The 24,909-nt window shown below is 44.1% G+C and overlaps 2 protein-coding genes and 1 long non-coding RNA gene across 18 annotated transcripts in view; 2 read left to right on the forward strand and 1 right to left on the reverse strand.

The window, feature by feature from the left end:
- BPTF (bromodomain PHD finger transcription factor) overlaps positions 1 to 8,839 on the forward strand; it is a 142,559-nt gene extending 133,720 nt beyond the window's left edge. For 13 of the 14 annotated variants that reach the window (XM_045814374.2, XM_045814378.2, XM_045814384.2 and 10 more), the window contains 2 exons: positions 2,499 to 2,685; positions 7,907 to 8,839. In XM_045814374.2, the coding sequence (XP_045670330.2) occupies positions 2,499 to 2,685; positions 7,907 to 7,943 (224 nt within the window). In that variant the 3' untranslated portion in view covers positions 7,944 to 8,839. The other variant, XM_045814375.2, reaches the window with a different exon arrangement.
- A 4,080-nt stretch (positions 8,840 to 12,919) lies between these two features.
- On the reverse strand, positions 12,920 to 18,471 carry C23H17orf58 (chromosome 23 C17orf58 homolog). Of its 3 annotated transcripts, none has more exons than XM_087854204.1 (5): positions 17,757 to 18,458; positions 15,771 to 15,818; positions 14,923 to 15,459; positions 14,480 to 14,671; positions 12,920 to 13,887 (listed from the first exon to the last, which is right to left on the reverse strand). In XM_087854204.1, the coding sequence occupies exons 1-5, from the start codon at positions 17,830 to 17,832 to the stop codon at positions 13,697 to 13,699; spliced, it is 1,044 nt and encodes a 347-aa protein (XP_087710330.1). In that variant the 5' UTR covers positions 17,833 to 18,458; the 3' UTR covers positions 12,920 to 13,696. The 3 variants fall into 3 exon arrangements, with proteins under 3 accessions (XP_087710330.1, XP_045670342.2, XP_087710331.1); XM_087854205.1 differs by having other exon boundaries at positions 13,756 to 13,887; positions 14,434 to 14,671; positions 17,757 to 18,471; XM_045814386.2 differs by lacking the exon at positions 15,771 to 15,818 and having other exon boundaries at positions 17,757 to 18,455.
- Positions 15,754 to 23,451, forward strand: LOC123803213 (uncharacterized). The gene is made up of 5 exons (XR_006782782.2): positions 15,754 to 16,902; positions 19,155 to 19,223; positions 22,232 to 22,318; positions 22,654 to 22,945; positions 23,091 to 23,451. It is a non-coding gene; the product is annotated as an uncharacterized LOC123803213 (long non-coding RNA).
- Positions 23,452 to 24,909: the final 1,458 nt, after the last annotated feature.

Here is a 24,909-nt window from a genome sequence, read left to right on the forward strand (position 1 = left end):
TTGATCTCAGGGTCATGAGATCAGTATGGAGACTACTTCAAAACAAAGTTTTTTACTGTTTTTTTTTTCTTTTGGCATATGATTTTTTTTTTTAATTTGGGGTGGGGGGAGAGTGTGCAAGCAGGGGGAGGAGCAGAGGGAGAGGGACAAGCAAACTCTGTGCTGAGTGCAGAGCCCAACACAGGGCTCGATTCTATAACCCTGAGATCATGACCTGAGCTAAAATCAAGAGTCGGACACTTAACCTGCTGAGCCACTCAGGCGCCCCAGCATGTAATCATTGTTGGGTTTCAGTCTATTCATCATTCTAAATTCTGCCTCTGGAGTCATGCGTTAGTCCTTTGCCCTTCCCCACATTTATAAATACTCAGTTAATGTTCTCCTAGTACTTTCCTTTTTTTTTTAATTAATTTCTTTGAGAGAGAGAGCAAGCACACAAGCGGGAGGGAGAGGGAGAGAACATCTCAAGCAGACACTGCACCAAGGATGGAGCCTGATGTGGGGCTTTACCCCACAACCCCGAGATCACGACCTGGGCCAAAACCAAGATTCGTACATTTAACAGACTGTGCCACTCAGGTACCCCCCCCCCAGTATTTCTTTTTAACAGGTATGTAATTAAGTTGGAATCACAAAATGTCCAAGCACTGTTCACATACATTATTAAAATTAGCCAGGCAGTAAGTACCCAGAACTTAGGTGCAAGGATGATGTGCTGTGTTAAGTGCTTACTCTTTTCTGTACAGCTCACTGGACCTGCTATACACAGCAGGTGTGCACAGGCCTTGCTTAAAATTTCATCAGGCTGAGAGCGTGTTCGCAGGTGGTTTTTCCCTTATCTACATAAACTGGAACTATCAACGATGTGTGCGTGCGTGTGGTAAAATATAACGGGCGCCTGGGGGCTCAATTGGTTAAGCCTCCAGTTCTTGATTTCAGTTCATGATCTCAGGGTTGTGAGATGGAGCCTCACATCAGGCTCCACGCTCGGCGGGTGTCTGCTTCCTCCCCCCTCCCACAATGTTGTATCTTTTAGTCCTTTTTATGGTTTTCATTGTTGTCCTTAAATTTTAATCCACCTAGAATTATTTTGGCATTTGCGTGAGGTAGAATTTTTTCTTCAGATATGTAGATAGTTGCCTCAACCCAATTTATTAATGAGTTTTTTCTTCCTCTGCTCATTTGAAATGACATCCTCACCATATATAAAATTCTTACACTGAATACAGTCAGGTCTGTTCCTGTTTTGAGTATGGTTCCATTACTGTTTGTGTCGTCCTGCGCAGTGCCGCACCGTCCATTATCACAGCTTTATGAGATTTCTTTAATGCCTTATAGAGTAAGTTCTCTCCTATTACTTTTATTTTTAAATGTTTCTTAGTTATCCTTGGACTTGAAAATCATTTTCTCAGGGCGCCTGGGGGACTTAGTCGGTTAAACATCTGACTCTTGATTTCGGCTCAGGTCATGATCTCAGGGTTGTGAGACTGAGCCCCATATCGGGCTCTGTGCTCAGCACCAACTCTGCTTGAAGATTCTCTCTCCTTCTGCCCCTCCCCCAACTTGCACACACACACTCTCTCTCTCTCTCTCTCGCAGATAAATAAATCTTAAAAAATCATTTTCTCAAATTCAAAAGTAATCATTGAGATTTAATTTAGAATTGTGTTATCTATGAGTCTCTGAATCCTAGATTGATTTGAGATCTCCAGCTTTTTATTCTCCCAGATTTTTATGTAAAATCATATATGGAATTTTCCTTCAAATACAACTTTTTCCTAGGACTTACTGTTACTTTGGGTAGATTTTGTTCAGTATATTTGAAAGCACTTACCTGTGTATCACCTGAATTATTTTAGCCATTTCTGCATACTAGCTGTATTATTAACGTACTAATATTTTTATTCATATCAGCTAATTTTTTTCCCTTTATTTTAAGTAGACAGTTTATGTCCTTGCCACCTTAAGTGTTAAGTCAGTATCACTTGTCACCAGTATAAGGTAACAATAAAAATGCATAAAGAGAAAATCATGTTATTAAAGTCTAATACAGGTATCACAGATAACACAAAACCACAAAGATTTTTTGTTTGTAATTTTGGATTCCCTCCTTCTCTTTGTACATGTAATGTATATACATAATTGTTTGCATGTAAAAATGTATTATACTTAGATGTATATTGATGGTGTTGGTATAGCTGCTTTTATTTCACCCCAGCTGAATAAAGGGCTATATCCTCTGCAGTTAACTGAAAGTAAAAGTACCTTTTTAACAGTAGCCAAGATTTATATTTTTGACTCCCCCAATCAAAAACAAAATTGAAGAAGTGCTTCTGTTTTCTTCATGAATTGTTAAGTAGTTTCCAGTGGTGAATCAGCTTGGTTCTAGGACTGTTTGGGCAGGAAACATATATTCTTGTAAGTCGGAAACTGTGGGCAATATTCACATTGGATCTGCCTTAAAGCTTTGAAAATGTTTTACATTTTGTGTTTTTAAGACCTTGCCACCATGGAAGAAAGAGTACAAAGACGATATTATGAAAAGCTGACGGAATTTGTGGCAGATATGACCAAAATTTTTGATAACTGTCGCTACTACAATCCGAGTGACTCGCCTTTTTACCAGTGTGCGGAAGTTCTCGAGTCCTTCTTCGTACAGAAATTGAAAGGGTTCAAGGCTAGCAGGTGAGCAGATGTGTTTAGTGTTCTAAAGTACTCCAGTTCCTCAAATTCTATACTGTTTTGTCTAGGGAATCAGCCAGTGCTGTTTATGGTAAATTTGAACCTTGAAATCAAGAATCTTTAAAAAAAAAAAAAAAAATCAAGACTAGCATTATGACATACTGCCAGGGACAAGACGACAGACTCAGTAATGAGAAATTGTTGGGTTGGTGATCTGCTTAAAATTAAAGTTATTTTTTAAAATAAAAAAGCACTTATCAGATGCTTACAGAATGTAAGGTGCTGTCTTAAATGCCATGGGGCAGGGGCACCTAGAGGGCTCAGTCAGTGGAACTTGTGACTCTTGATCTCAGGATCATGAGTTTGAGCCCCACATTGGGCTGGGCGTAGAGTTTACTTAATAATTTATGTATTATTTGCATGGTGTTTTTTTTTTTTGTTTTTTTTTTTTTTAAGAAATGCCATGGGGCTCATACAAAGGTAGTAGCAAGACCAAGTTCTTGCCCTTACTGAGTTTACAAAAGCATAAAAATGACTGCTTATAGGGTAGAGTAAGGGGAAGACCAGGAAGAGGGATTTAAGTACTTTCTCCTTAATTTATGTTTGCTATATCTTTGAAATCATAAAATGTTTTATTTCTCTGTATAGTTCTCTGTGGCCGAAACGAGACTTCTAAGTCCACAGACCTTTCCTTTGAACCTCCAGTAACATAGAAACATTGAGCAGCTTGGCCTGATATTCAGATGTAGCACCTTCTGCCTTTTTGTGTCTGAACCTCAGTCCCTGCTTCTCAAGCCCATGACTTTCTTCCTTCCAGCACAAGCCTCTTCTCCTTTGCTGTGATAACCACCACCACTCTGTAGCCCTGAGATTCACTACTCACCATGCCCCATCCACCAACTTGCATACTTTGATCCTCCCTAGATATTCAGACTGGGTAGATCTTGGCTGGTTTGGGACCTGAGCATCTCTGTTATCTAGTGAACTCTGCATACCAAAGTGTGAGAATCAGTGCTCAGCTTAGTTATTTTCCTCTGAGGACGATCCATAGGGTGTTGTCTCTCCCCTTGTCCTGCAGCAAGGTGGATCAAGAACTGTACATAAACTAAAGGTGAGGGACAGGCCCAGGAATCAAAAAGTATAGGCCAGGAAGGAAGGAAACCAGGTCGGTAGGCCAGCTCTAGACCGAAAACGAAGAGATTTTACAAAATCTCTAAAACTTTCCCATTTGTATCATCTCCTGTCTGTTAACCCATTAGCTGTAAAACCTAAAGTGGAAGAGGATTTACTCAATATGGTGAAGCCCCTAGTAAAGTAATAATAAAGGAATAAAAAGGGATAAACTCAGAATATGAGGAGAATATGGTGAAAGTTGGTTAGCTGATGAGATTTTAAGAGATCGTGGAATGCAGAACGCAGATGAAAGACGGTGAGCTGACAGAGCCAGGACCCCACAGCCCAGACTCATCTTAGAGGCTCTTCAGCAGAGGTAACAAGTTGCTGACCAGTAGAGCCACTGAGAGCCTCCCAACATGGAGATTCCAAAATATAATAGAAGGCAAGAGAAGAGTTAACAATATCTGTGAATTCCTAAACCACCTATAGACCTGTGTAGAAAGCCCAAAGAACTGGAAAAACACAAGGTTCTTCCCTGAGGAAATGGAATATAACTGTCTGCCGAGAACTCGAGTAGACAAAAGAAAATTGGACCCAGAGTAAAGACCCCTGACCTCTGAAGTTTGGTTGGGTCCACAGCCCTGTCACCCTAAAGTTGTGGCCCTCGATGGGGATAATTTGCCCACACCCATGCCCCCCACGGGATATTTAGCAATGCCTGGAGACACTGTTGTCATCCTGAGAGGTGGGCAGTCATGCTGGCGTCTAATAGGTCGAGGTCAGAGATGCTACTGAGTAGCCTCAGTGCACAGGACAGCCCCCCCCCCCCAGCGCAGAATCATCCAATCCCCAATGTCAGTAGTGGTGAGATCGAGGAACCCTGATCGGAGGCAGCACCTGCCAGTCAGCCCTGCACACATACATAGGGCTCTGCAGGCCCCTGTCTGGTCCTTTAACTTACTCTTCTTAAGTGTGAACAGACAGCAAGGGATGGCCAGATATGTCAGGAAAGCTTGCAGTGTAAAAGAGAAAGGTCAAGGTAGAGCGGAAGAATAGATTCCAGAGAAAACAAAAGAGAACTTGAAAAAAAAACAAAGCAAGCCTCTAAATCATGTCCCAAGAGAAATTTTAGAAGGTAATTGACTCTAGGGGCTCGGTTGGTAGAGCTTGCAATTCTTGATCTTGGGGTCAAGCCCCACATTGGGGATAGAGTTTACTTAAAAAAAGAAGATGATCTCGTATCTACAAAACGACAAACAGGATATTAGGAATAAAGAACAATCAGAGTGGCTAGAAAAAAACCTAAAAAATCTAAGCTTACTAGAAGCAGTGAAAGTTAAAATCAAGGACTTTCTCAATGAATGTGACGAACAAAAAGACAAGTAGATGAAAAAATATGAAATCAGGAAAAAATGCACTATAGCATATCCAGTATTCACTTAATGGAAATTCCAGAAAGGAAGAATAGAGATGAGTGAGGAGAAGAAATGGTCAAAAGACTAAGGAAAAAAATTCCCTGAACTGATGCTGAGAGGCTCAAGACTTCAAACCCAAGGAGGACGAGCTCATTCGTTCAGCACATGGTTCTTCAGATGTGCTGTGCATCAGTAGTGAATCCCCACGGTGCTCACGTTCCTGTGGAGTAAGGAGACGGAGTGGGGTGGGGGCTGATGAGGACAGTTGATAAACGTAATAAGTCAGCTGGACAAAGGGAAAAAAGTCCATCCCACATGTAATCACTGTAAAATTCCCAGATGCCAAGGATGAAAGAAGCTCTTCTCAGAGTTTCTAAAGAAGGTGAAACAACCTATAAAGGAACAAGAATTAGACTGGTATCAGACTTTTCTCTAACAACATGGAATGCTAGAGGACTTTGGGGGAATAAATTGAAAAGTTTGAAGAAAAATGGTTTTCGGCCTAGAATTCTGTGTCCAGCCAAACAGTCCAGTGCAGGGACAGAAAAATACATCTTCAGTCATGGAAGGACTCAAAAAGGGACTCCTTCCCATGTAGCCTTTCTTAGCAAGTTATTTTAAGATGTGCACTAGCAAAATAAAGAAGCAAATAAAGAAAACAAAAAACCTTGGCTCCAAGAAACAAGAGGTTCAAGAAAACAGTCGGCATGACTCTGACCCAGGAGGACATTTGTACAGCAGAGGCCAGCGCAGCAGAAAGCAGTCCAGACTGGAGCAGGAGAATGGAGCACTCCGAGAGGAAGGTGTCTGGGAGAAGAAGTGATTCATACATTAGATAATTAGCTTAAGAATGTAAGAAGAAAAAATGAAAGGCTGTTCAAGATTCCATGAAAAACAGAAAGTTGAATAGGAATGTTAAGAATGTCCTCTCAGCGAAGGAGTAGGTGCCCAAGGAGAAAAATATTTACATAGTCCTCGTAATGTAAACAATACATTGATTTTCAACTTTTAGAATCAAGCTATAGACAAAGCACAGAAAGATTTAATTTAAAACTGGAAGTAAAACTTGGATTCAAGAAGGGCGGTGGGAAAATGATTCTCTGAGCTTAGTTCTCATTTGCTGTAACAGGATTGAGTGATATAAATTTGATAAAACAAGAAATAGAAGTGTAAGATATCTACCTTCAAAGTAATTGGTCCTAGGGAGCCTGGGCTTCAGGTGGGGTAAAGATCCTCGAGGAGAGAGGACCACGACTCACTTTAAGCCTCTCCCTGCTTTTTAATTCGCACCTCATGCAGTTCTTCCTCCAATTAAATTTCTAAAATTGCTTTTTTTTCTTAAATTGGACAGGCTTTAGCCTTTGGTGGTAACTGTGAGGTGGAAGCTGGGGGGTTTGAATCCCACCCTGCTGCCAGGCTTGCAGGCAGAACCCAGAGTGGTGATGGTAGCAGCTGCCGATGGAGAGGAGAGTGTCCTTGGGCCTGTGACAAAACCAAGGAATTAGGGAAAGGAGAGTAGGAGGCCCAGGGGCTGGGTCTGCACAGTAAAGGGGCCACTTCGGAGAGCCTGCCACCTAGTTATTTCTTGTAGCTTTTTATTTTATTTGAGTTTACATCATTTTCATTAAGAAACGCAGGAGCAAATTGAGAAGTTTGCTCAGTTCTATGAAATGAAATGTGAGATTTTAGGGAATTTTTGTTGATTTCCAGGGTTAAGGCAGAATGAGACATATATGTAGCCATTCATTGAAATTTGATTGATTTATGGGTTTCCAGTATTTCCTTTTGCCATATTTTCCCCATTTTTAATTTATGATCTCCAGCATTTTTTGCACATTATTTTCATTACTGTACTTTGTTATAATTCATCATTTATACCATCCATGTTCTTTCTTTTCTTACAGATTCTGATATCTTTAGTCTGAATTTTTAACTGGAATCAGAACTGGATGTTGGGGTCACTCTTTCTTTTATTGTACCACGTGATTACCTAATTCAAAATTGCCCCCCAAAGTTCATATTAGTTAATATAATTTTTTAATGTTAAAAATATATGTATAGTAGTAAACAGTTTATTCTAGCAGCCATGTTGAACAATGTATTTAAGAATTGTAAACTCCTGGAATACTGTATTTATATACACACTATTGCAATAGACCATACTTTGACTTAGTCCTGGTAACTGTACAGTAATTTGGTTTTACTAACGAAAGTTGTGAATAAAACTGTGAAACTAGAAAGGAGACTTTCTGGACTTTAATAGAAAAATGTGATTTTAATACTGCTATTTCTTTTTTAATATAATTTTTTCTTCATATTCCCCCAAATCAATGTAAATAAGCGTACACACACACACACACACACACGTCTTTACTGCAGTGGTAATACTTCTATAAATGTTTCTATCTGTCCCTCTGGCTAAAAATGTGTAATCTTTATTAGATGAATATATATACATATATATATATTTTAATAATGGCCTTTTCCAGTGAACTATCATGTTTCAGTGTACAGTGAAAATTTCTATTTTAGGTTAAAAATTTCTTACTCGTTCTCCTATATTTGCTTGCCAAGGGTGAATGAAAGAACATGGCTGCTTCCCCCAGACAAACCGACCTTGGCATCCACATAAAGCATCATTGTTCTCAAAAATGAAGGGTGCTTAATTGTTCCCTTTTTTCTGTATTCTGTAGGTCTCATAACAACAAGCTACAGTCTACAGCTTCTTAAAGTTCAGCGTGTTAACCTAACATAAAACGCAGCAAGAATCTGGTTGTCTGAACTATTTTAAATTAAGGAGCCAGATGTTTTTAGTCAGGTTATCCTGACAAGACTTGACCTAAACTTCGTTTTTATTGGTCATAACAGTCCAATTATATTCTTGGCCAATTTTGTCCAACGGACAAGGGAAAAGCAAAGTCAACGACACCATTATCTTGTCAAGATCAAATGGTTTTACTATTGTGGCAGAAGCGGGAAAACTGTGTTTATTGAAAAAAAAAAAAAAAGAAAAAAGAAAGCAAGAAAAAAAGATAATATGGGGTCAAGTGTAACTCCATGGAAATGCCACGTCTGCTCTTCAGTGAAGAAGCTGGTTTAGAGTCTCACAGAAAACTTTTGACTGTATTTATTTATTGTTGCAAAAAAGACGCTTTTTTATTGCTGCCCTCATTTGTCAGCTAATTATTTTTTCTTATAAAATTCAGCCCTGGTTACATGTAATCCATTCTGTATCTTATCATGATTCCTGTAGGTAAAAGTACAAGACGACCTCTAGATGTCTTTTCTTTCTATGAAAGGAGCTGCTATGTACACATGTGCACACACACACACACACACACACACACACACAACTGGGAATCAACAATGAGTTTATTGTTCATGGTAGATAAAAATTAAGCTTGCATAAAGGTTGGGCTAAGTGGTCCTGGACTACAGACTCTGTTGCCTTGACTATAACAGTAAAATTTGTCATTTACTCTGCACCAGGCTAAACTGAGTAAAATCTATTTGAAGGTATCTTGTTTGTAAACATTTGTCAGATTCTAATTTTTTTTCTTTTTGTATTAAAATTCAACTATGGATGTATATGAAACTAAATAAATGGAGATCCTTTTTCTCCCACAGATGGTGTCTTTGAATGTGCGCTAGTGGTTATCTGTAAGCCTTGGAGGGGAAGGGGAGGGCTGCAAGGGAAATAGAAGGCTGAAGAATTCAATTGTACCTGGGTTTCCCCAGGACAGCAGTGGCCCTTCGTTTATAATTCCCAGCCCGCTGTCATCACATCAGAGAAGAATCTTGAGGGGTGCTAATCCTGTTGCATCAGTTGATTATACTAATAAAAAGGGCAATGTGGCAAAATACACATCGCCTTCATCTGTACATTATAGAATCCCAGGCAAATGATCAGTTACTTATATTTTACAGCTACTGATATTTTATGCAGGGCATTTTTTAAATCACTTCATCCATTTTGTATTTTTTGTTGGTAGGTTGAGTTGTTTGGGGGTTTTTTCCACATAAGAAAAAGTGTAAGCGGCAGGGGGGAAATGGAAACAGCAGAGGAAGGTGTATTTTGCATGTTTTTCCTTTCGGTGTTCTAACCTTACACGTTGTATTACCTACCGCATTGTATCAATAGCTTCTGTGAGATCCGCCATAGTGGGTTTATGCAGCGTTGCAAAAATTTTACTAGATTTTGCACTAATTCGTATTAGCTTTGTCCTACCAATTTCTGGAATTTGTCAAATCATGTTTTTAAGAAGTTTCCTTCTGTTTAATATCACCCTGCTATGCAAAACCTTCCCGGGACCTTAGTTTCTTAAAAGAAAGATGTTGCTCTGGTTCCCAGTTCTTCCTTATCCCAGACTCAGGTGTGCAGGTTATTCTGGGTTAATTTTATCTCATGAAGCCCATTCCTTTTTGTACATAAAAATGTCACTTATAAACCTAGGCTTACAAAACTTAAAGAGACTAATTGCTCAATATGAAAACATGGAAACAAAGTTTTGCTTAAAATACTAACATGGGAGTAGTCAAATACAGGTTATTTTGTCCTTTTACTTTTAAAAAAAATGTTACCTGTTGTATGCACTGTGCTGATGCAAGAATCCTACATATTAATGAATTATAAAATCATTCTGCATCTCGTCACGTCACAGTATTTCTGTACTATTTATTCGTATAGAGAGAGAGATATAGATATATATGGGCTTAATCATTTAAAACTTGTTGCGGCAAGAATTTTCCTGCCTGTAGGCAATAGATTGCTATGTTTTTAACAGATTGTGGCAAATTCTAAACAGCAATTCTTTTTGTACGTAATAGGACATTTCATCCTAGAAAAATAAAGTAATGTTTTTGACATTGGATTTGGTGCAGTTTCTAATGAAACAGTGGTTTGGTTGGTCGATATATTTTCTGTAGCCGTTGGCATTGCCAAATTGTACCAAAAAGGGTAAACTTTATGGGAATCCTCAGACCAGGAAGATACTAATTTCATATGTGTATTTAATAGTATAAAGCCTTTTGCAGTTTCTATCACCATATAAATAGACATTTTATAGTTTTATCTACTACAGAGCTTTGGTCTTGTTTCAAAAGTAATTTTTGAAAAACATTCTTATAACACAATGAGTTTCGAAAGCTGCTTTTCTATGAGTATCCTTTGACAAGCTCCTGCTATTCAATAAGATAGACATATCACAGCTATTTTACTTTGAATAATCCAAGTAGTAGAATGCACATTTGTGATATGCGGTTAGGATTTTTCTACCTAGTCTTTAGACTTGTAAATACATGTAATTTGCATCAGATTTCCTTGGCTAAAAGTATTATCGGTGCTTGTTATGTTTTATCTGCCAAGTTCACAAGCCTTGAAAACCTTTCATAGTAAGTATTTTCATAATATTGGTAAGGTTTTTTTCTCCCATCCAGAGTCTGCAGGATTTGTATTTTCGCTAATGTCCTGCAGTAGGTTAAAAAAAAAAAAAAACTGAACTTTCAGAGATCTTTTTCTAAAGTAAAACAGTTGTCTTTTTATATTTCAAATGGTCTGGAGTGTTAGAGACCCTGAGATTTGCCGTTGTTTATAATCTACCTTCCCAGAATCTGTAAATTGAGATTCTTTCCCTCTTTGTATTCATCTGTGTGTGTTTCTGATATTAGCCAGCCTGGTGTCACCTGCTAAACGTGCACGGACGGACGGGCTGAGCTAGACAGAGCTAAGCGGTGATTGTCAGCTCCCACTCTTCGTTATTGAGGCTCTTCCTTGGAAGCCTCCAGTTTCTCGTCCACAAAGAATGGTGCTATCTTATGGACAGAGCAGTGTCTTGTAAGTGCTTCGGGGGAAAGAGCCAGCTGGGAAGTATTTTTAATAATCTGAAATATTCTGAGGTGCTTCTGGATACTTTGAGTCAGCTACCAAAAAGGACATTTCTTATAAGATCACATGCCCATTTGATCCAATTTGGACCCAATTCAACTAAAGAAAAGCTTAAATGATAAAGTCCTGGACGTGAAATTGGGTGGCAGTTGCCGGGTCAGTTTCTACGTGCGTTTGATCAACCTTGAAAATGACTGAAGGGAAATACAAACAGTGCCAAGTGAGATCTTTAAAAACATAAAAGTACCAAATAAAGGTATATATTTTTTATAGACCTAAAAGCAAGACAAGCACATTTTTCCTTGAGTTCTAACAGCTTAATTCAAAGGAGGGATGCTGCTGAGTCAAGGCAGTGGAGCGTTTTACTGATGAGGGACGATTACATGGCACATGGCCTTTTATAGTCTTTGGAGCACAAATCCACGTGCTAGGAAAAATCTTTCAGTGGGACAAAAGGATTGAGAACTATAGTGAATTTGCCACTTAAAATTTTCCATAAAATTAAAGATTGCATCCAAGGTACTGACTGAATGGTTGAAAATGAGATTCTTCGTACCCTTTTTTGCCTGACCCGGGATTATCCATTTGCTCGCTGCCTTCGGTGCACCCCGCCCCCACCGCTCTTCTACCCCGCTGGAGCCTCACCTGTCTCATCGCGACCTGGTCTTGAATGATGGCCCTAACTCTGGGCAGTTTCTAAAAAGCTGGCCTGCTTGTGTTTGCCCATGCGTACACACTGTATGACCTCCAACTGTCACACAGATGACACGATTCTGTCACTGGGTATGCTTCCAAAGCTTCTCAGAAACAGTACCATCAAAGTGGTCTCATCAAACCCTAACCCTCAGGCTTACGTAAAAGTGGTTTAACTCCTCTCCACGTCCTAACTTGCGACCATCTAACCAATAATTTATCGATTTGGCCATTTTGCAATTTTCCTCACCATGTTAGTCAAGATCACCACTTAGCCTTTTCACATTTAAAAATTCGGCTTTGGTTTTTGTGACTGGTGCTACTTATGTCTCAGTTAATGTTTATAATAAAAAAAAAAAAATACAAAAAAACCAAGCCAGACGCTCTTCAATCTCTGCTTACCCTATTGCCGATAGTTCGTGTTATAATTAATGCAGTTGATTCATTCCCAAGAAGCAATTCCAGCATGATTTTTAGTAAGTCTGGGCAAGACTCGTTTTCGGAAAATTTTCTAAAAATCCCTCAGTAATGCTTTACCACAGCATAGTCAGAAGCTCTCAGATGTTAATTTTTTCTCTTTGCCCCCTGTTTGGGACAAATAAGGTAAGAGTATCTCCCATCACAATCAGATGTTACGTCTTACGCTACTGCTACTAGCTTCCTTGGGGGTGCTCTACTCTCCTGTCCGAAACATCCTTTAGGTATATTGTGCTTCTGTATGGTCATTCAAGACCCATCTTGAGCTCCCTGAGCACTTCTCTGAGACCGGAATAGGCTGGGTTTTTTTTTTTTCCTCCTTGGTGCAGTTCCTGTTTATCTTTCCTTAGGCAATAATCTTCAACTGTGGATTATCTGTATCTCTAGTCAAGTGTTTCAAATTAACTGATGTACAGCTTGGTCTTCTGAAAAAAAAATTGTTAATGTCTTTGGGGACTTAAGTATAAAAATCAATCTTAAATTCAGCTAGTGATTAAACCTTTTCCAAACCAACTGGAAAAATGTTGAAAATTCACATACTTGCAAGCTGTCATTGAATATTGGTTCCAGTGTTTTTGGAGTAAGTTTGAGAAAGGCTTTTTCCCAAACCTTTAGAGCTCCGTGAGGCTAAAAAAACCAGGTGCATCCAAGATCTGATTTCAAGGCAAGATTTACTACTTTACAAACACAAACATGATACTTGGTCTTAATAGAAAAATGACATCAGATACACCCAGAATATGTTTAGCATTGGGATAGCTGCCAGTTTGGCACAAAACATACGTTTTTAGGAGCAGGGAGGCATGAAAATAAACTTTCTTACATTCTGGTACATCAGGAACACTTGTTTGAATAATATTTTGCTTGAATTAAGCCCGTTAGTACTCTTTAAGTATAAAACTGTAATACTTGTCTTGAGTTCTGACCCTAGTGTTTGATCTAAATGACATTTCATATGTGTCTTTTGACTAGTGCACTGTTATGTACAAAATTTTAAAATGTGATGGTTTTAGTATGAAACTTGGTTTGATACGTGATATAACCTATTCAAAGCTGTATATTTAAAATCAAGGAAATGTGTTTTTTGTGAACTATTTCTACTGAAGAATGTATTTAAATTAAAATAATTAAAAATAAACCACATGAAGCAGTGATCTGCTAACTGGACAGGTCAGTTATCTGAGCCGTGTGAATAATTGCCACTAGAGTTGAGTAACTTTGCCAGGGAGCTCAGAAGCATATCACTGAAGAGGCATTTTGCAAATAAGAAAGTGGCAACTTCAAGATTAGAGTTGGAACTACACAGTTCCAGAAGGAGCTGTGTGCCCTACTCCACAGGAGGACCCCGTTCCGTGAAGACAGACCTCTCCTGTCTTGTTGCTGAATGCGACAAGTCTCTCATAATCCAGAAGTGCAAGGGTAGTACATTTCAGACGCATTGGGTGTGAATTGCACTTTGAACTTGCCCATCCCTTTTTCGGTTAAATCTCTTCACATAGCTGCTGCTGCTCCCGAGCAGTCCATCTCCTGGCCGGAGCCGTCCTCTCAGGACCTGAAGCAGAGCGGTAGGGAGCTGGCGTCTCTTATGGTAGATGTGGCCCATCACAATATACCTGCTGCCTGAAAGAAAGGAACCAACATGTAAATAGTGTCTTAAATGCCAAGAAACAGTAAAAATGCAAGGCCGTCAAGGAATCCCTAAGCTTAAATCTATGATTTTGCTGCACTCGTTGGATCTCAGACGTTTCACCCTTAAACAACAGGTGGAAACAGTCTAGTGACCTTTAGAAGATAACCAAACAGACCGTAACCAGCCAACATCACAGAACAAAGGTCTTGATCACAATGTATGAGGAGGATTTTCCAGAGCACACCTCTAGGAAGATGTGGGAGTGGATATCCCCCCCTCCAAAAAAAGACCATTCTAAACTTTTTCTAAAAGCCTCTTCTGTGTCCCTCTAGCAACGTTGTTTCGTCACTCCATTTGCCAACAAATACCTGAGTGCCCGCTTTGTCAAACGATGCTGTTCCCACCTTTAACCAGAGGCACCGGGAGGCTGATGGAGCGTAAATCGGAGTGGCAGAAATAATACCTGTCGTCTAAATTCTATTCATTTTAGAATACTCCCCCCCCCAAAAAAAACGGTACTGGGGTAACGAACAGACCAGGCTGTGGCATCCAAGTTACAAGTGGGTCAGATCAGTTCAATACCAGGTTTAAATTCTGGACATGGCTTATTGCAGCTGGAGGAGTCTAGGGCTAATATGTGGACTCGGAAGAAAAACCCGTCCGGAGTGATGTACAGGCGGTTCATCTTGTACAGCCCATCCCGGTCCACCAGCAGAGTCACCAGCCGGATCCCTGTGCCCAGCACGTCCACGTCATGCACGATTCCGTTCACTGCTGCTTTCAAAAAACAAAAAGTTTGGAGAAGTGCATAACGCTCATTTCCTCTCTTTCCCCAGTGAGTTTTGCACACATCACGAAAGAGTCCACATGGGTCTGGGGCCTGCAGGACCGAGTGAGTGGGTTTCTCCAGGGTCTGCCCTAGGGGAGTCCGCGAGCACAGCCTGGCGCTCTGGGCTCGGAAAGGCTCGCCTCGCGGTCTGGGCTCTGCAGCCCGGGCCCGGGAGGAGCTGCGGGGCGGGGCTCACCGAATTCGCTCGCGCAGTAGGACTCGCGCTCGTCCAGATCCACCCTGCAGGCGCGCGCGCAAGACTCGGCGCCGGGCTCCGCGTCCCTCCGCGGCTGGCTGAGGCGCGGCGGCGGCGCGGGCGCGGGCCCGGAGGGCGGCGCGGCGGCGCGCGGCCGGTTGGGGTGGGCGGGGCCGGCGGGAGACTCCGCGGCGCGCGCGGAGGGCCGCGCGGCTGGGAAGCGCAGGGCCCGGGCGCGTGAGCGCCGCGGGGAGTCCTCCAGCGCGGGCACGCGGCGCGGCGAGGCGCGGTTCTCGGCCTGCGCGAGGCGGGGGCTCGGCGGGCCGGCGGGCGCGCGCGCGGCCTCCCGGAAGCCCGCCTGGTTCTCGGCGGGCGGCGGGGGCTTCCGGCGTCGCGGGTCGGACCAAGCGCGGGGAGCGGCTTCGGCCGCGCGCGGCCGCCGCGGTACCTCAGGGACCGGCTGCGCCCGGGGCCCCGGCGTCTCCTCCGCACTCGGGCCGCCGCCGGGGTCGGGCTGCCTGTTGTGGGGCGGCGAGGCTGTAGGGGAAAAAAGAGGAGAGGCCGGGGAGGCCGTCAGGGGAGGAGAGGCTGGGGCGTGGGGGAAGAAGTCGAGTGGGCAGGGCAGGGGCTGGGGGGAAGGTTAGAGGAGGGGAGGAGAAGCCGAGAGGGGAGGGGAGACCCTGTGGGGAGGGCAGGGGAGGCCGAGTGCGGAGGGGACGAGTAGCGGGCGAGGTTGGGGGGGGGGGTGGGAAGGCGGGCGGAGGGTCGGAGAGGCCGATGGGCGGGCGGGAGAAGAAAGGGCTCTGGGAGGGGAGAGGAGATGGGGACAATGTAAACTTAGCAAGCACCTGCGAGAGGAGCGATGGCGGGGGTGCGGGGGAGGGGGTCCGGGAGACCTGGAAGTGAAGGCAGGGGAACGGGAGGAGGAGAGGAAGGCGCCCCTGTGGTAAGGGGAGGGAAGCCTCAGCTTCAGGTCCGAGTGGAGCACAGGTTTCCTAGGCCCCGGGGGGAAGACAGAGATGAGGGTCTTGCCCTCTAAGAATGTGGCCAACTAAGAAAAATTTTCTCACCACATGGGAACATTTCATTTTGTTAAGAAACCTTTTCAAATCTATAGCTTTTAAAATTGCAACAACCTATTTGTTCTAGGACTAAACACTACTGTCAACTGTGGTTAAATAACAAACTCTTTTTGCCGTTTCTTTAATATATATATAAACATCCGCCTTTTTGCTATGTACAGTTTGTTGAGAAAGTACCAAGAGCAAACCCCAGGGGGAAAGGTCTCATATTACAGGTTCTCCTAATTGTTTAAGCGCCCCTGACAACAGAACTATTTGGTTTTCCCATCCGTGTTTACACTGTCATCTTGGTCTCTGTGAGTGGATTTTTTATCTGGCTTCTTGGACACCACTTACTAGTAAACCACAGCTAAGAAATATTTTTAAAGCATGGCTGGGAGGCCGAGGCCCCTGGTTGAGTATAAACGCACACACACACGGCTTCTATTTCCCCCTTCCCTGGTGGAGAAAAAATCTCTTAAATGATACGGCATGAAAACAAATTTTTAAAATTATTCATGATTTCCCCCAGCTCTGCAGACAGGTTAGTGAGCAAACTTCAGCCAGCTTGGAAGCTGGGCAACTTTCCATGCCCAGTTACACAATATCACCTCCCCGTTTGCCTGGGTCCCAGTGCCCTCCAAAGAGGCATGAGAACCTGTCTTTATTTTTCTTTTTCTGTTGTCTCAACGGCTGGTTTTCTGCATTTGTCTCCTCTTGCATCGAAGAGCTTGGTCTGCCTGTTCGCAGCTCTTGCAACACTGCATTTAAAGTGATTTATGTTGCCCAATTGACAATCTCCTTTAAAATCGGCTTTCACCCAGCAATAATAGCTGGTTATAGTTCATGTTTTTGCAGAGAGGTTGTTTCTGACTCATCGTGTCCAACGCTGTCCCATACACAGCTGAATAAAGTTCTGGTAGGTATCCAATTCCTGACTGTCAACTGTTGACCTCACAACTGCTTCCCCATTGATATCACCATCTGTTGTCATGGGAAAGACTGTCTGATATTTGGGTTAAATGCCACTGAAGTCATTCAATTTCCATGTGGAAAAATAACCCAAAGTAAATTGCCCTGTGAGGTACGGAAGCTGTTTTTCCCAGAGATAGTGAATCGAGCAGAACATCCAAATAAAAGCAAAACAAAAACCTCCCCGCAGGGAATCCCTTACTACGTTGTTTCATTCCCTCAGTAACTTATTTTCATCTCATGCATGAAACTCTGTGTGTGTGTGTTTTAAAGACTCAGGTATCCCCCGGGCCATTCGTTGGGGCTTGCAGCGAGCGGGGAGAAATGTCCGATTTGGGCTCCCCTCCGGCGTCAGCCGCGGCGGGCGCACCCAGCGCCTCAGATCGCCCGCGGGACCCGGGCCCCGGCGCAGGGCGGACCCCGCGCTCCTCCCGGCGCCCGCCGCGTCCTGCGAGCCCGGCCCGCACGGCGCCCGAAAGGCATGCCGCGACCCCTTTTGACACTTTCCCTCCTCTGTGATGGAGCAACTACTTAACATGCAAAGTTTTCTCCAGCCTGCCCGGCTCGCTCGAGATCATTGCAGTAGCTGAACTGGCTTCTTTCCGAAACGGCTGCCAGGACACACAAAATCTTGGGGACACAGTTTGCTCCTTTCGAACACGAACACGGACCCGGAGTCCCCTCTCCTGCACACTCTGACCCCTTTCTCGTCCCGCCCTTCAGCGCGCCCTCTCCCCCTGTCCCCCACCCCCCACCCCACCCCTGCTCCTCTCCCAGGACTCAGCATTTCACCGATCCTACCTTTTCTCTCCGCCACTGGGGCTTCGGGAGATGATCCAACGATCAAACAGAGAAGCCAGAAAGCTCTAGCTGTCATTTTCGTAGACACGGTTCCCAGGCTCTAAAACTGAGCCTGGGCTTTTGCTCTTTCTCTCCCCCCACCCCTTCTCCACACCCCCACCCCCGTTCATGCTAATGAGGGGCAGCCTTTGGGGAAACGGGAATCATTCACTGAACAGACCATTGGAACAAAACCGAGCTGCAGGGATTTCTCCCACTTCCTAAGGGGGGACAACCACATGGCCTCTCCAAGTTGTCCCTGCGAATGTCTGTGGGCAGTGACAACATCAGATCCTCAACTTGAAACCCGTGTGGCTTTGCGGACTGGGGTAGGGGGGAGGAGAGGGTGGGGCAAGTGGAGAGAATAAGGGTGTTAAGGGGCTGAGGGACAGGGTGGGGGAGAAGGAGTGATAGGAAGTTTTTTCCAGATTAAGTCAACAACAAATAGGCAGATGAGTGCTGAAGACAACTTGGGCTTGTGGAAGGGATTCAAGATGACAGGAAAAATTCATCGGGGAATGTGTCAGGGGTTCTGAGAGAAACCAAGCCTAGGTTTGGTTAAACTATTTTACTATATATGCCATTTTTATATTCTAGAACCAGAAGGAAAAAGAGCCTTCAGCAAAATAGTCGCTCTTCTCCCTTCTCCTTTCCCTTCTTCCTCCCTTCCTCCCTTCTTTCCTTCCTCCCTTCCTCCCTTCTTTCCTCCCTCCCTTCCTCCCTCCCTTCCTCCCTTCTTTCCTTCCTCCCTTCCTCCCTTCTTTCCTTCCTCCCTTCCTCCCTTCTTTCCTTCCTCCCTTCCTCCCTTCTTTCCTTCCTCCCTTCCTCCCTTCTTTCCTTCCTCCCTTCCTCCCTCCCTCCCTCCCTCCCTCCCTCCCTTCCTCCCTTCTTTCCTCCCTCCCTCCCTCCCTCCCTTCTTTCCTTCCTCCCTTCCTCCCTCCCTCCCTCCCTCCCTTCCTCCCTTCTTTCCTCCCTCCCTCCCTCCCTCCCTTCCTTCCTCCCTTCTTTCCTCCCTCCCTCCCTTCCTTCCTTCCTCCCTTCCTCCCTCCATCCCTCCCTTCCTCCCTTCTTTCCTTCCTCCCTCCCTCCCTTCCTCCCTTCTTTCCTTCCTCCCTCCCTCCCTCCCTCCCTTCCTCCCTTCTTTCCTTCCTCCTTCCCTCCCTTCCTCCCTTCTTTCCTTCCTCCCTCCCTCCCTTTCTTTCTTCTTTCCTTCCTCCCTCCCTCCCTTCCTCCCTTCTTTCCTTCCTCCCTCCCTCCCTTTCTTCCTTCCTTTCTTTTTCTTTCCTCTCTCTCAATCGAAATTAGTATCTCCTTGGCTAGACTCATCAAGCCCATGCTGAGTGCCTTTTACCCAACCAGGTGCTAGGAGAGAAAAATGAGGAAAACACCTCTCCAGCGCTCTCATGATGGCTCCTCTCCTAGAGAAAGGTAGATCTTTTGTTTTTCTCTCTCTCTTTCTTTATTAGAAAAATAAACTCATTCACGGCTTAGGTCCGAATTCTTGAAACGACTCTGTGTATGAGTCCTGAGCTAAGGACCCTCTTCCTCAGATTGAACAGAAATAACATTCACCAAGGGGGGGGGGGAGCTCACCATAGTAAACCCACAGCCTCACCAATGTGTATCTCATTTCAACAGCTTCCAACCCAAAAGGAAGGGGAAATGCACTGAGGTGAAGGCATTTTATCTGAAGCATATGAGCCAAGAGTGAGATGCAGCTGCTAAAAGAAATAACAAACTTTTGCTGCGCCAATATCTCAAAAATAATAATGCTAGTGGACTGACCAGATTCAGGGGGGGATCGTGTTTTCAAGAAAGACACTGGAAAGCTAGGAGAACAAAGCGGAGTGAGAAGGCTTGGCTCCATCACCAAGTTCCTTCACAGGAACGGAGGCTAAGCAGCCTAGGCACTCAAAAACATTTGTGATGTTTTGTGAAAGAACCAGTAGGTAGAAGTTAGAAGGAACATGTTTAATTCCAATTTAAGAAAAGATATTCTAACAACCAAGATCTCCAGGAAAGCAGACCACTTTGAAGGGTTGTGGCAATGGAGCCATAGTGGGTATCCAAAGAGAATAATGTCATTCACTGTAGAGCAGGGGAGCCTGGCTGGCTCAGTCGGAAGAGCACGCCTCTCTTGATCTCCGGGTGTGAGTTCAAGCCCCATGTGGGGTGTAGAGATTACCAAAAATAAATAAACTTAAAAAAAAAAAAAGTACTGTAGAACAGTTTCCTGAATAGGTGTGCTGTGGCTTGAGGGATACAGTGAGATAAATATATTCATTGAGAGAGGAGCTGGCTAGCTAGTCACAGGCTGATGATATGTTGTAGGGATTCACTATTTTCTATAGTCTGATCCTCAACTTTCCTTAGCTTGAAACTCATGTCAATGCATCAGATTTGTGGGACTGACTTATATTAAACAAACTCGTAAGAGGAAGATGTATAAACCAGACCATCATTCATTAACTTGCAATGGAGAAGATATAGTAAAGATGATTCAGCAATCTCATTATTAACCAGAAATTTGCTTATTGAGCACTAAATTGAATTGCAGCTCATGGTGGGCTAATCTTCCTCATTTGGGTTTTAGAGGAGTGAGTTTTCTGTTTCCTCCAGAAGAGTGAATCTCTCCAGTCACTGCAAAGCCTGTGTACACCAGAGTCAGTGTCTCCAGCCTCCGGAGGCTTGTGTTCTTGAGGCCCAGTTTACAGATGTCCTCAGATCCCCTTCTGTCACATGCTCTTTCTTTAAGTCAAGTGGAATAAAATTAATTAGGCTTAAGCTTTCTCATTTACAACCACATCTCAGACATACCTGCTTGCTTGAGATTATATTCAAGTCACCCAGATCCGATTTGGGGTGTTCCCGAAACTCTTCTGTGGCAGGAATGTTGTGAATGCCCTGAAGCCCACACCCTGAAATGTAGAGGCAGAGAGCCGGCTGGATGGCTCCCACGGGCTCTTAGAGGCTTCCAGGGTGGCACCAGCCTGGAGGAACTTGCCAGAGTCCAGGGTTGGGTCTTGGGCAGCATCTGGCTCAGAAACTACACTAATGGTGGACGGCACAAAGAGCTCAGAGACTGATCCACGTAAGCCAGAACGCCGCTTATGAATTTACGACGAGAAATCAACTCAGGCAGACGTGCTACTCATGTCAGCCTGGCTAGCATGGTCTTTCTATAAACAAGCACACGGGAAGTCAAATTATCATCGGCGTGCTTGGTAATATAAACCAGAGCAGAGAGAGTTTGTCATAGGATTGGAATGTTTAACGGTATTGGTCTTTCGTAGCCTAACGTGTCTGTCTTCATAATAGGTATATACACTTGTCTGCTGGAAGAATCTAAGAGCCTAACTGCTTTTCTCTCCCCTGCCAATTTCTGGTATTTTTAGTGTATCTTTCCGCTTAGCAAATATTTATTGAGTGTCTACTATGTGTTGTATAATAAAGAATTTGTGCCAGGTTCCTGGCATGGAGCTTCTAAAACCCTTGGAATTTCCCAGGTGACAGAAGTGTCGTAGTTACTCATGAGCTTCCTGGATCACACCTGAGTTTTTTGCTAAGAGGTGACCCTTGGAGGGGCGCCTGGATGGCACAGCGGTTGAGTGTCTGCCTTCAGCTCAGGGCGTGATCCTGGCATTATGGGATCGAGCCCCGCATCAGGCTCCTCCGCTAGGAGCCTGCTTCTTCCTCTCCCACTCCCCCTGCTTGTGTTCCCTCTCTCACTGGCTGTCTCTATCTCTGTCGAATAAATAAAATCTTTAAAAAAAAAAAAAAAAAGGAGGTGACTCTTGGAGGGCTCCTTGATAGCTCCAGGATGGAAGCTCATCACCAGAAAGACCAACCGTGCGATTAGAGGGGCAGAACTTTGAGCCTGCCTGACCTCCAGGGAGGGGAGAGAGGCTGTAGATTGGGTTCAGTTGCATGGCCAATGATTTAATCCATCCGGCCTAGGTAATGAAACCCCAGCGAAAGCTCAGTGGCGCTGCCTGGTTGGTGAGGGGCTAGGAGGGCAATGGGCCCTAATCCACGGAAAGAGAACACGGAAGGTATGCATTTGGGGCCCTCCAGATCTCATCCTATGTGTCTCTTCGTGTAGCTTTCCTGACTTGCCTCCTGTATATTAAAATTGCAATCATAAGTAGAGTGCTTTCCTGAGTTCTGTGCGTTACAGACAATTCTCACACCTGTGGGGGATCATGAGAAGCCCCAGGTCTGTAGCCAGGTGGTCCGAAATTGGAGCGGTATCGCTGTGCAGGACGCCCCTTAAATAGTGGGGTCTTCACTAACTCTGGGTGACGAGTGCCAGAACTGAAGTTACCCATCGGTTGGTATCAAAATACTATGTTCCAGGCACTGTGTTAGAAGCCAGGAATCTCAGTCATATTCATTCTTCCAAAAAAAAGTGGAATATTTGCTTTGGTTTCCATTAGGTAAATGACGGTCACGTTCCAGTTCTTCGATTTCAGAACCATCTCGATGGCGACCAGGGTCTCCCCAAAGTCTTCAGACTTTCAAAGGTAACCCCTAGGTTTACTCCCACAGGGATCGGGCTTGATCCTGGGATGTTAGGACATAAATCCTCCCCTCACGTGGCTCACTGTGGAAAACAACATTCAGTTATAATGGGAAGTACAATTAAGGAGCTGTACGTGTTAGGGGCACCTGGGTGGCTCAGATGGTGAAGTGTCTGCCTTTGGCTCAGCTCAGGTCATGACCTCAGGGTCTTGGGATCGAGCCCATGTGGGGCTCCCAGCTCAGCGAGGAGCCTGCTTCTCCCTCTCCCTCTGTCTCCCCCTGCTTGTGCTCTCTCTGTCTCTGTCTCAAATGAATAAATAATATCTTTTAAAAAAAGAAGACGCTGTACCTGTTCGAGAAAAAGGTGTGGTTCACAGAACTTGGAGGCCACGTAAAGGTGGCTGGAGGTCCCACATCAACTCTGGTTTGAAAAATGACTGAGGTTCCCCAGCTTCACCAAGGAGGGCGGGGCTGCAGGAGGACCGCGGCACCTGCGGGCGGGAGTGTGAGCGATCACGAGCCCACCCAGGCCCCGGGAGCGTGGTGGCGCCCCAGGGAAGGACCCTCGATGGAAGAAGGTGCTGGAGAGCCTCGAGGCCCTACAGACAACGGGGAGTCCAGGAGAGGTTGTGAGTAGCTGTTTTTTAAATTCTTTGTTGTATTTCCCTATCACTCTCCATTATCGTAAGGGAACATTTGGAAAACAAAGAAGGGCAGACACAAGAACTACAGAGCCCCACCGGCCTTACCACTTCTCCCGGTATTTCTTTCCAGGCTCCTTCTGGGATATCGTTCTTAACAGGTGTGGGCGGAGTGTCTACACTATTTTGGATCCTGTGTTGTTCACATGACACCATGACAGAAATGCTACCCCATTAAATGTTTTGTGCGTACAATTTTGTATCCAGCTCTTACTCAATTAAAACTGTTCAAAATACTATTTAAAAACTCGTTGGAAATGTGAAATCTCATAACTACATAATATGTGGTCATTTGGGCAAACCGTAATTTGTGACCCTTTCAGGCTGTTTACGATCGTTACTATAGTAAATCTTTCTGTGTCCCTGTCATTAGAGGAATGGGTATATTGTGACATACCGGGAGACTACTGAACAGAGTTTGGGATTTTTTTGTTTTTAAAGATTTTATTTTTACGTAATCTCTACACCCACGGTGGGGCTTTCCGGAGATGAAGAGCTGCGTGCCCTACCAGCTGAGCCAGCCAGACGTCACTAGAGCAGGGCTTCTTAACTTCGGCACTACGACCATTCAGGCCGAGGTAATTCTGTGTTGTGCAGGGCAGGACATTGACCAGTGCCCCTGGCCTTTCCACTGGACGCTAGTGCTCCCCACCTCCAGTTATGGCAGTCTACACTGTCTCCGGACGATGCCAAATGTCTCCTGGAGACAGAATCGTGAACCACATTTGTTGCTATAAACCGATGAAAATAAATGAGCTGCAGCTACAAAAGCCAAATATAGATCAACGTCATAAACGTGATCTCAAGTAAAAGAAGTCCGACGCGAACACTGTATGCTATGTAATTTCATTTCTATGGGTTCCTAAATAGACAGAACTAATCCAAGGTGCAAAAAATCAGGATATTCCGGGGAGCAGGTACTGGAAAGAGTAGGGCAGGGGTGGGGTGGTGGTTTCTGAGGGGTGGAAGTGTTCTATTGATTGACCTAATAATTTTTGAAATCTTACGTAAGAAATGTTATTAGTTCATAGAGTCGAATCTGTTGGCTCTTTTTTTGTGATGATCTTCCATCACTTTATAAAAGCCTTTAAAATATATATAAGTAATACATATTCTTTGCAGAATAGATAATACAAAAGAAAAAAATCAACGACAATCCTATTATCTAGAAATAACTATTATAGATATTTTGGTGTATCAATTTCTAGACTTTTTTCTACACATATGTGCATGTAAATATGTTACACAGTTTCTTTATATAAACGTGGGATTGGGGCACCTGGATGGCTCAGTCGGTTAAGCGTCTGCCTTCGGCTCAGGTCATGATCTCAGGGTCTTGCGATCCATCCAGCCAGCCAGCCCCACGCTGGGCTCCCTGATCAGTGGGGAGCCTGCTTCTCTCTCCCCTCTGCCCCTCCCCACTGCTTGTGCTCTCTCTCTCTTTCTCTCAAATAAATAAATAAAATATGTAAAAAAAAGTGTTAATGATATGTCAACATCTTTCTGTTTCAATAAGTATGGGATTCCATCATATGTATGTATGTATTTAGAATATTTTTTAAAGATTTTTTTTATTTACAAGTAGCCTCTATACTCGTTGTGGGGCTTGAACTCACAATCCCAAAATCAAGAGTCCCATGCTCTTCTGACTGAGCCAGCCAGGTGCCCCCATGGTCATTTTTTTTTTTTAAGATTATTTATTTATTTATTTAACAGAGATAGCCAGCCAGCGAGAGAGGGAACACAAGCAGGGGGAGTGGGAGAGGAAGAAGCAGGCTCATAGCGGAGAAGCCTGATGTGGGGCTCGATCCCATAACGCTGGGATCACGCCCTGAGCCAAAGGCAGATGCCTAACGACTGCACTACCCAGGCGCCCCCCCCCCAACCCCAAG

This window comes from Ursus americanus, chromosome 23 (assembly GCF_024610735.1).
Source record: "Ursus americanus isolate L20-20 chromosome 23, mUrsAme1.1.p, whole genome shotgun sequence".
Lineage (NCBI taxonomy): Eukaryota > Metazoa > Chordata > Mammalia > Carnivora > Ursidae > Ursus > Ursus americanus.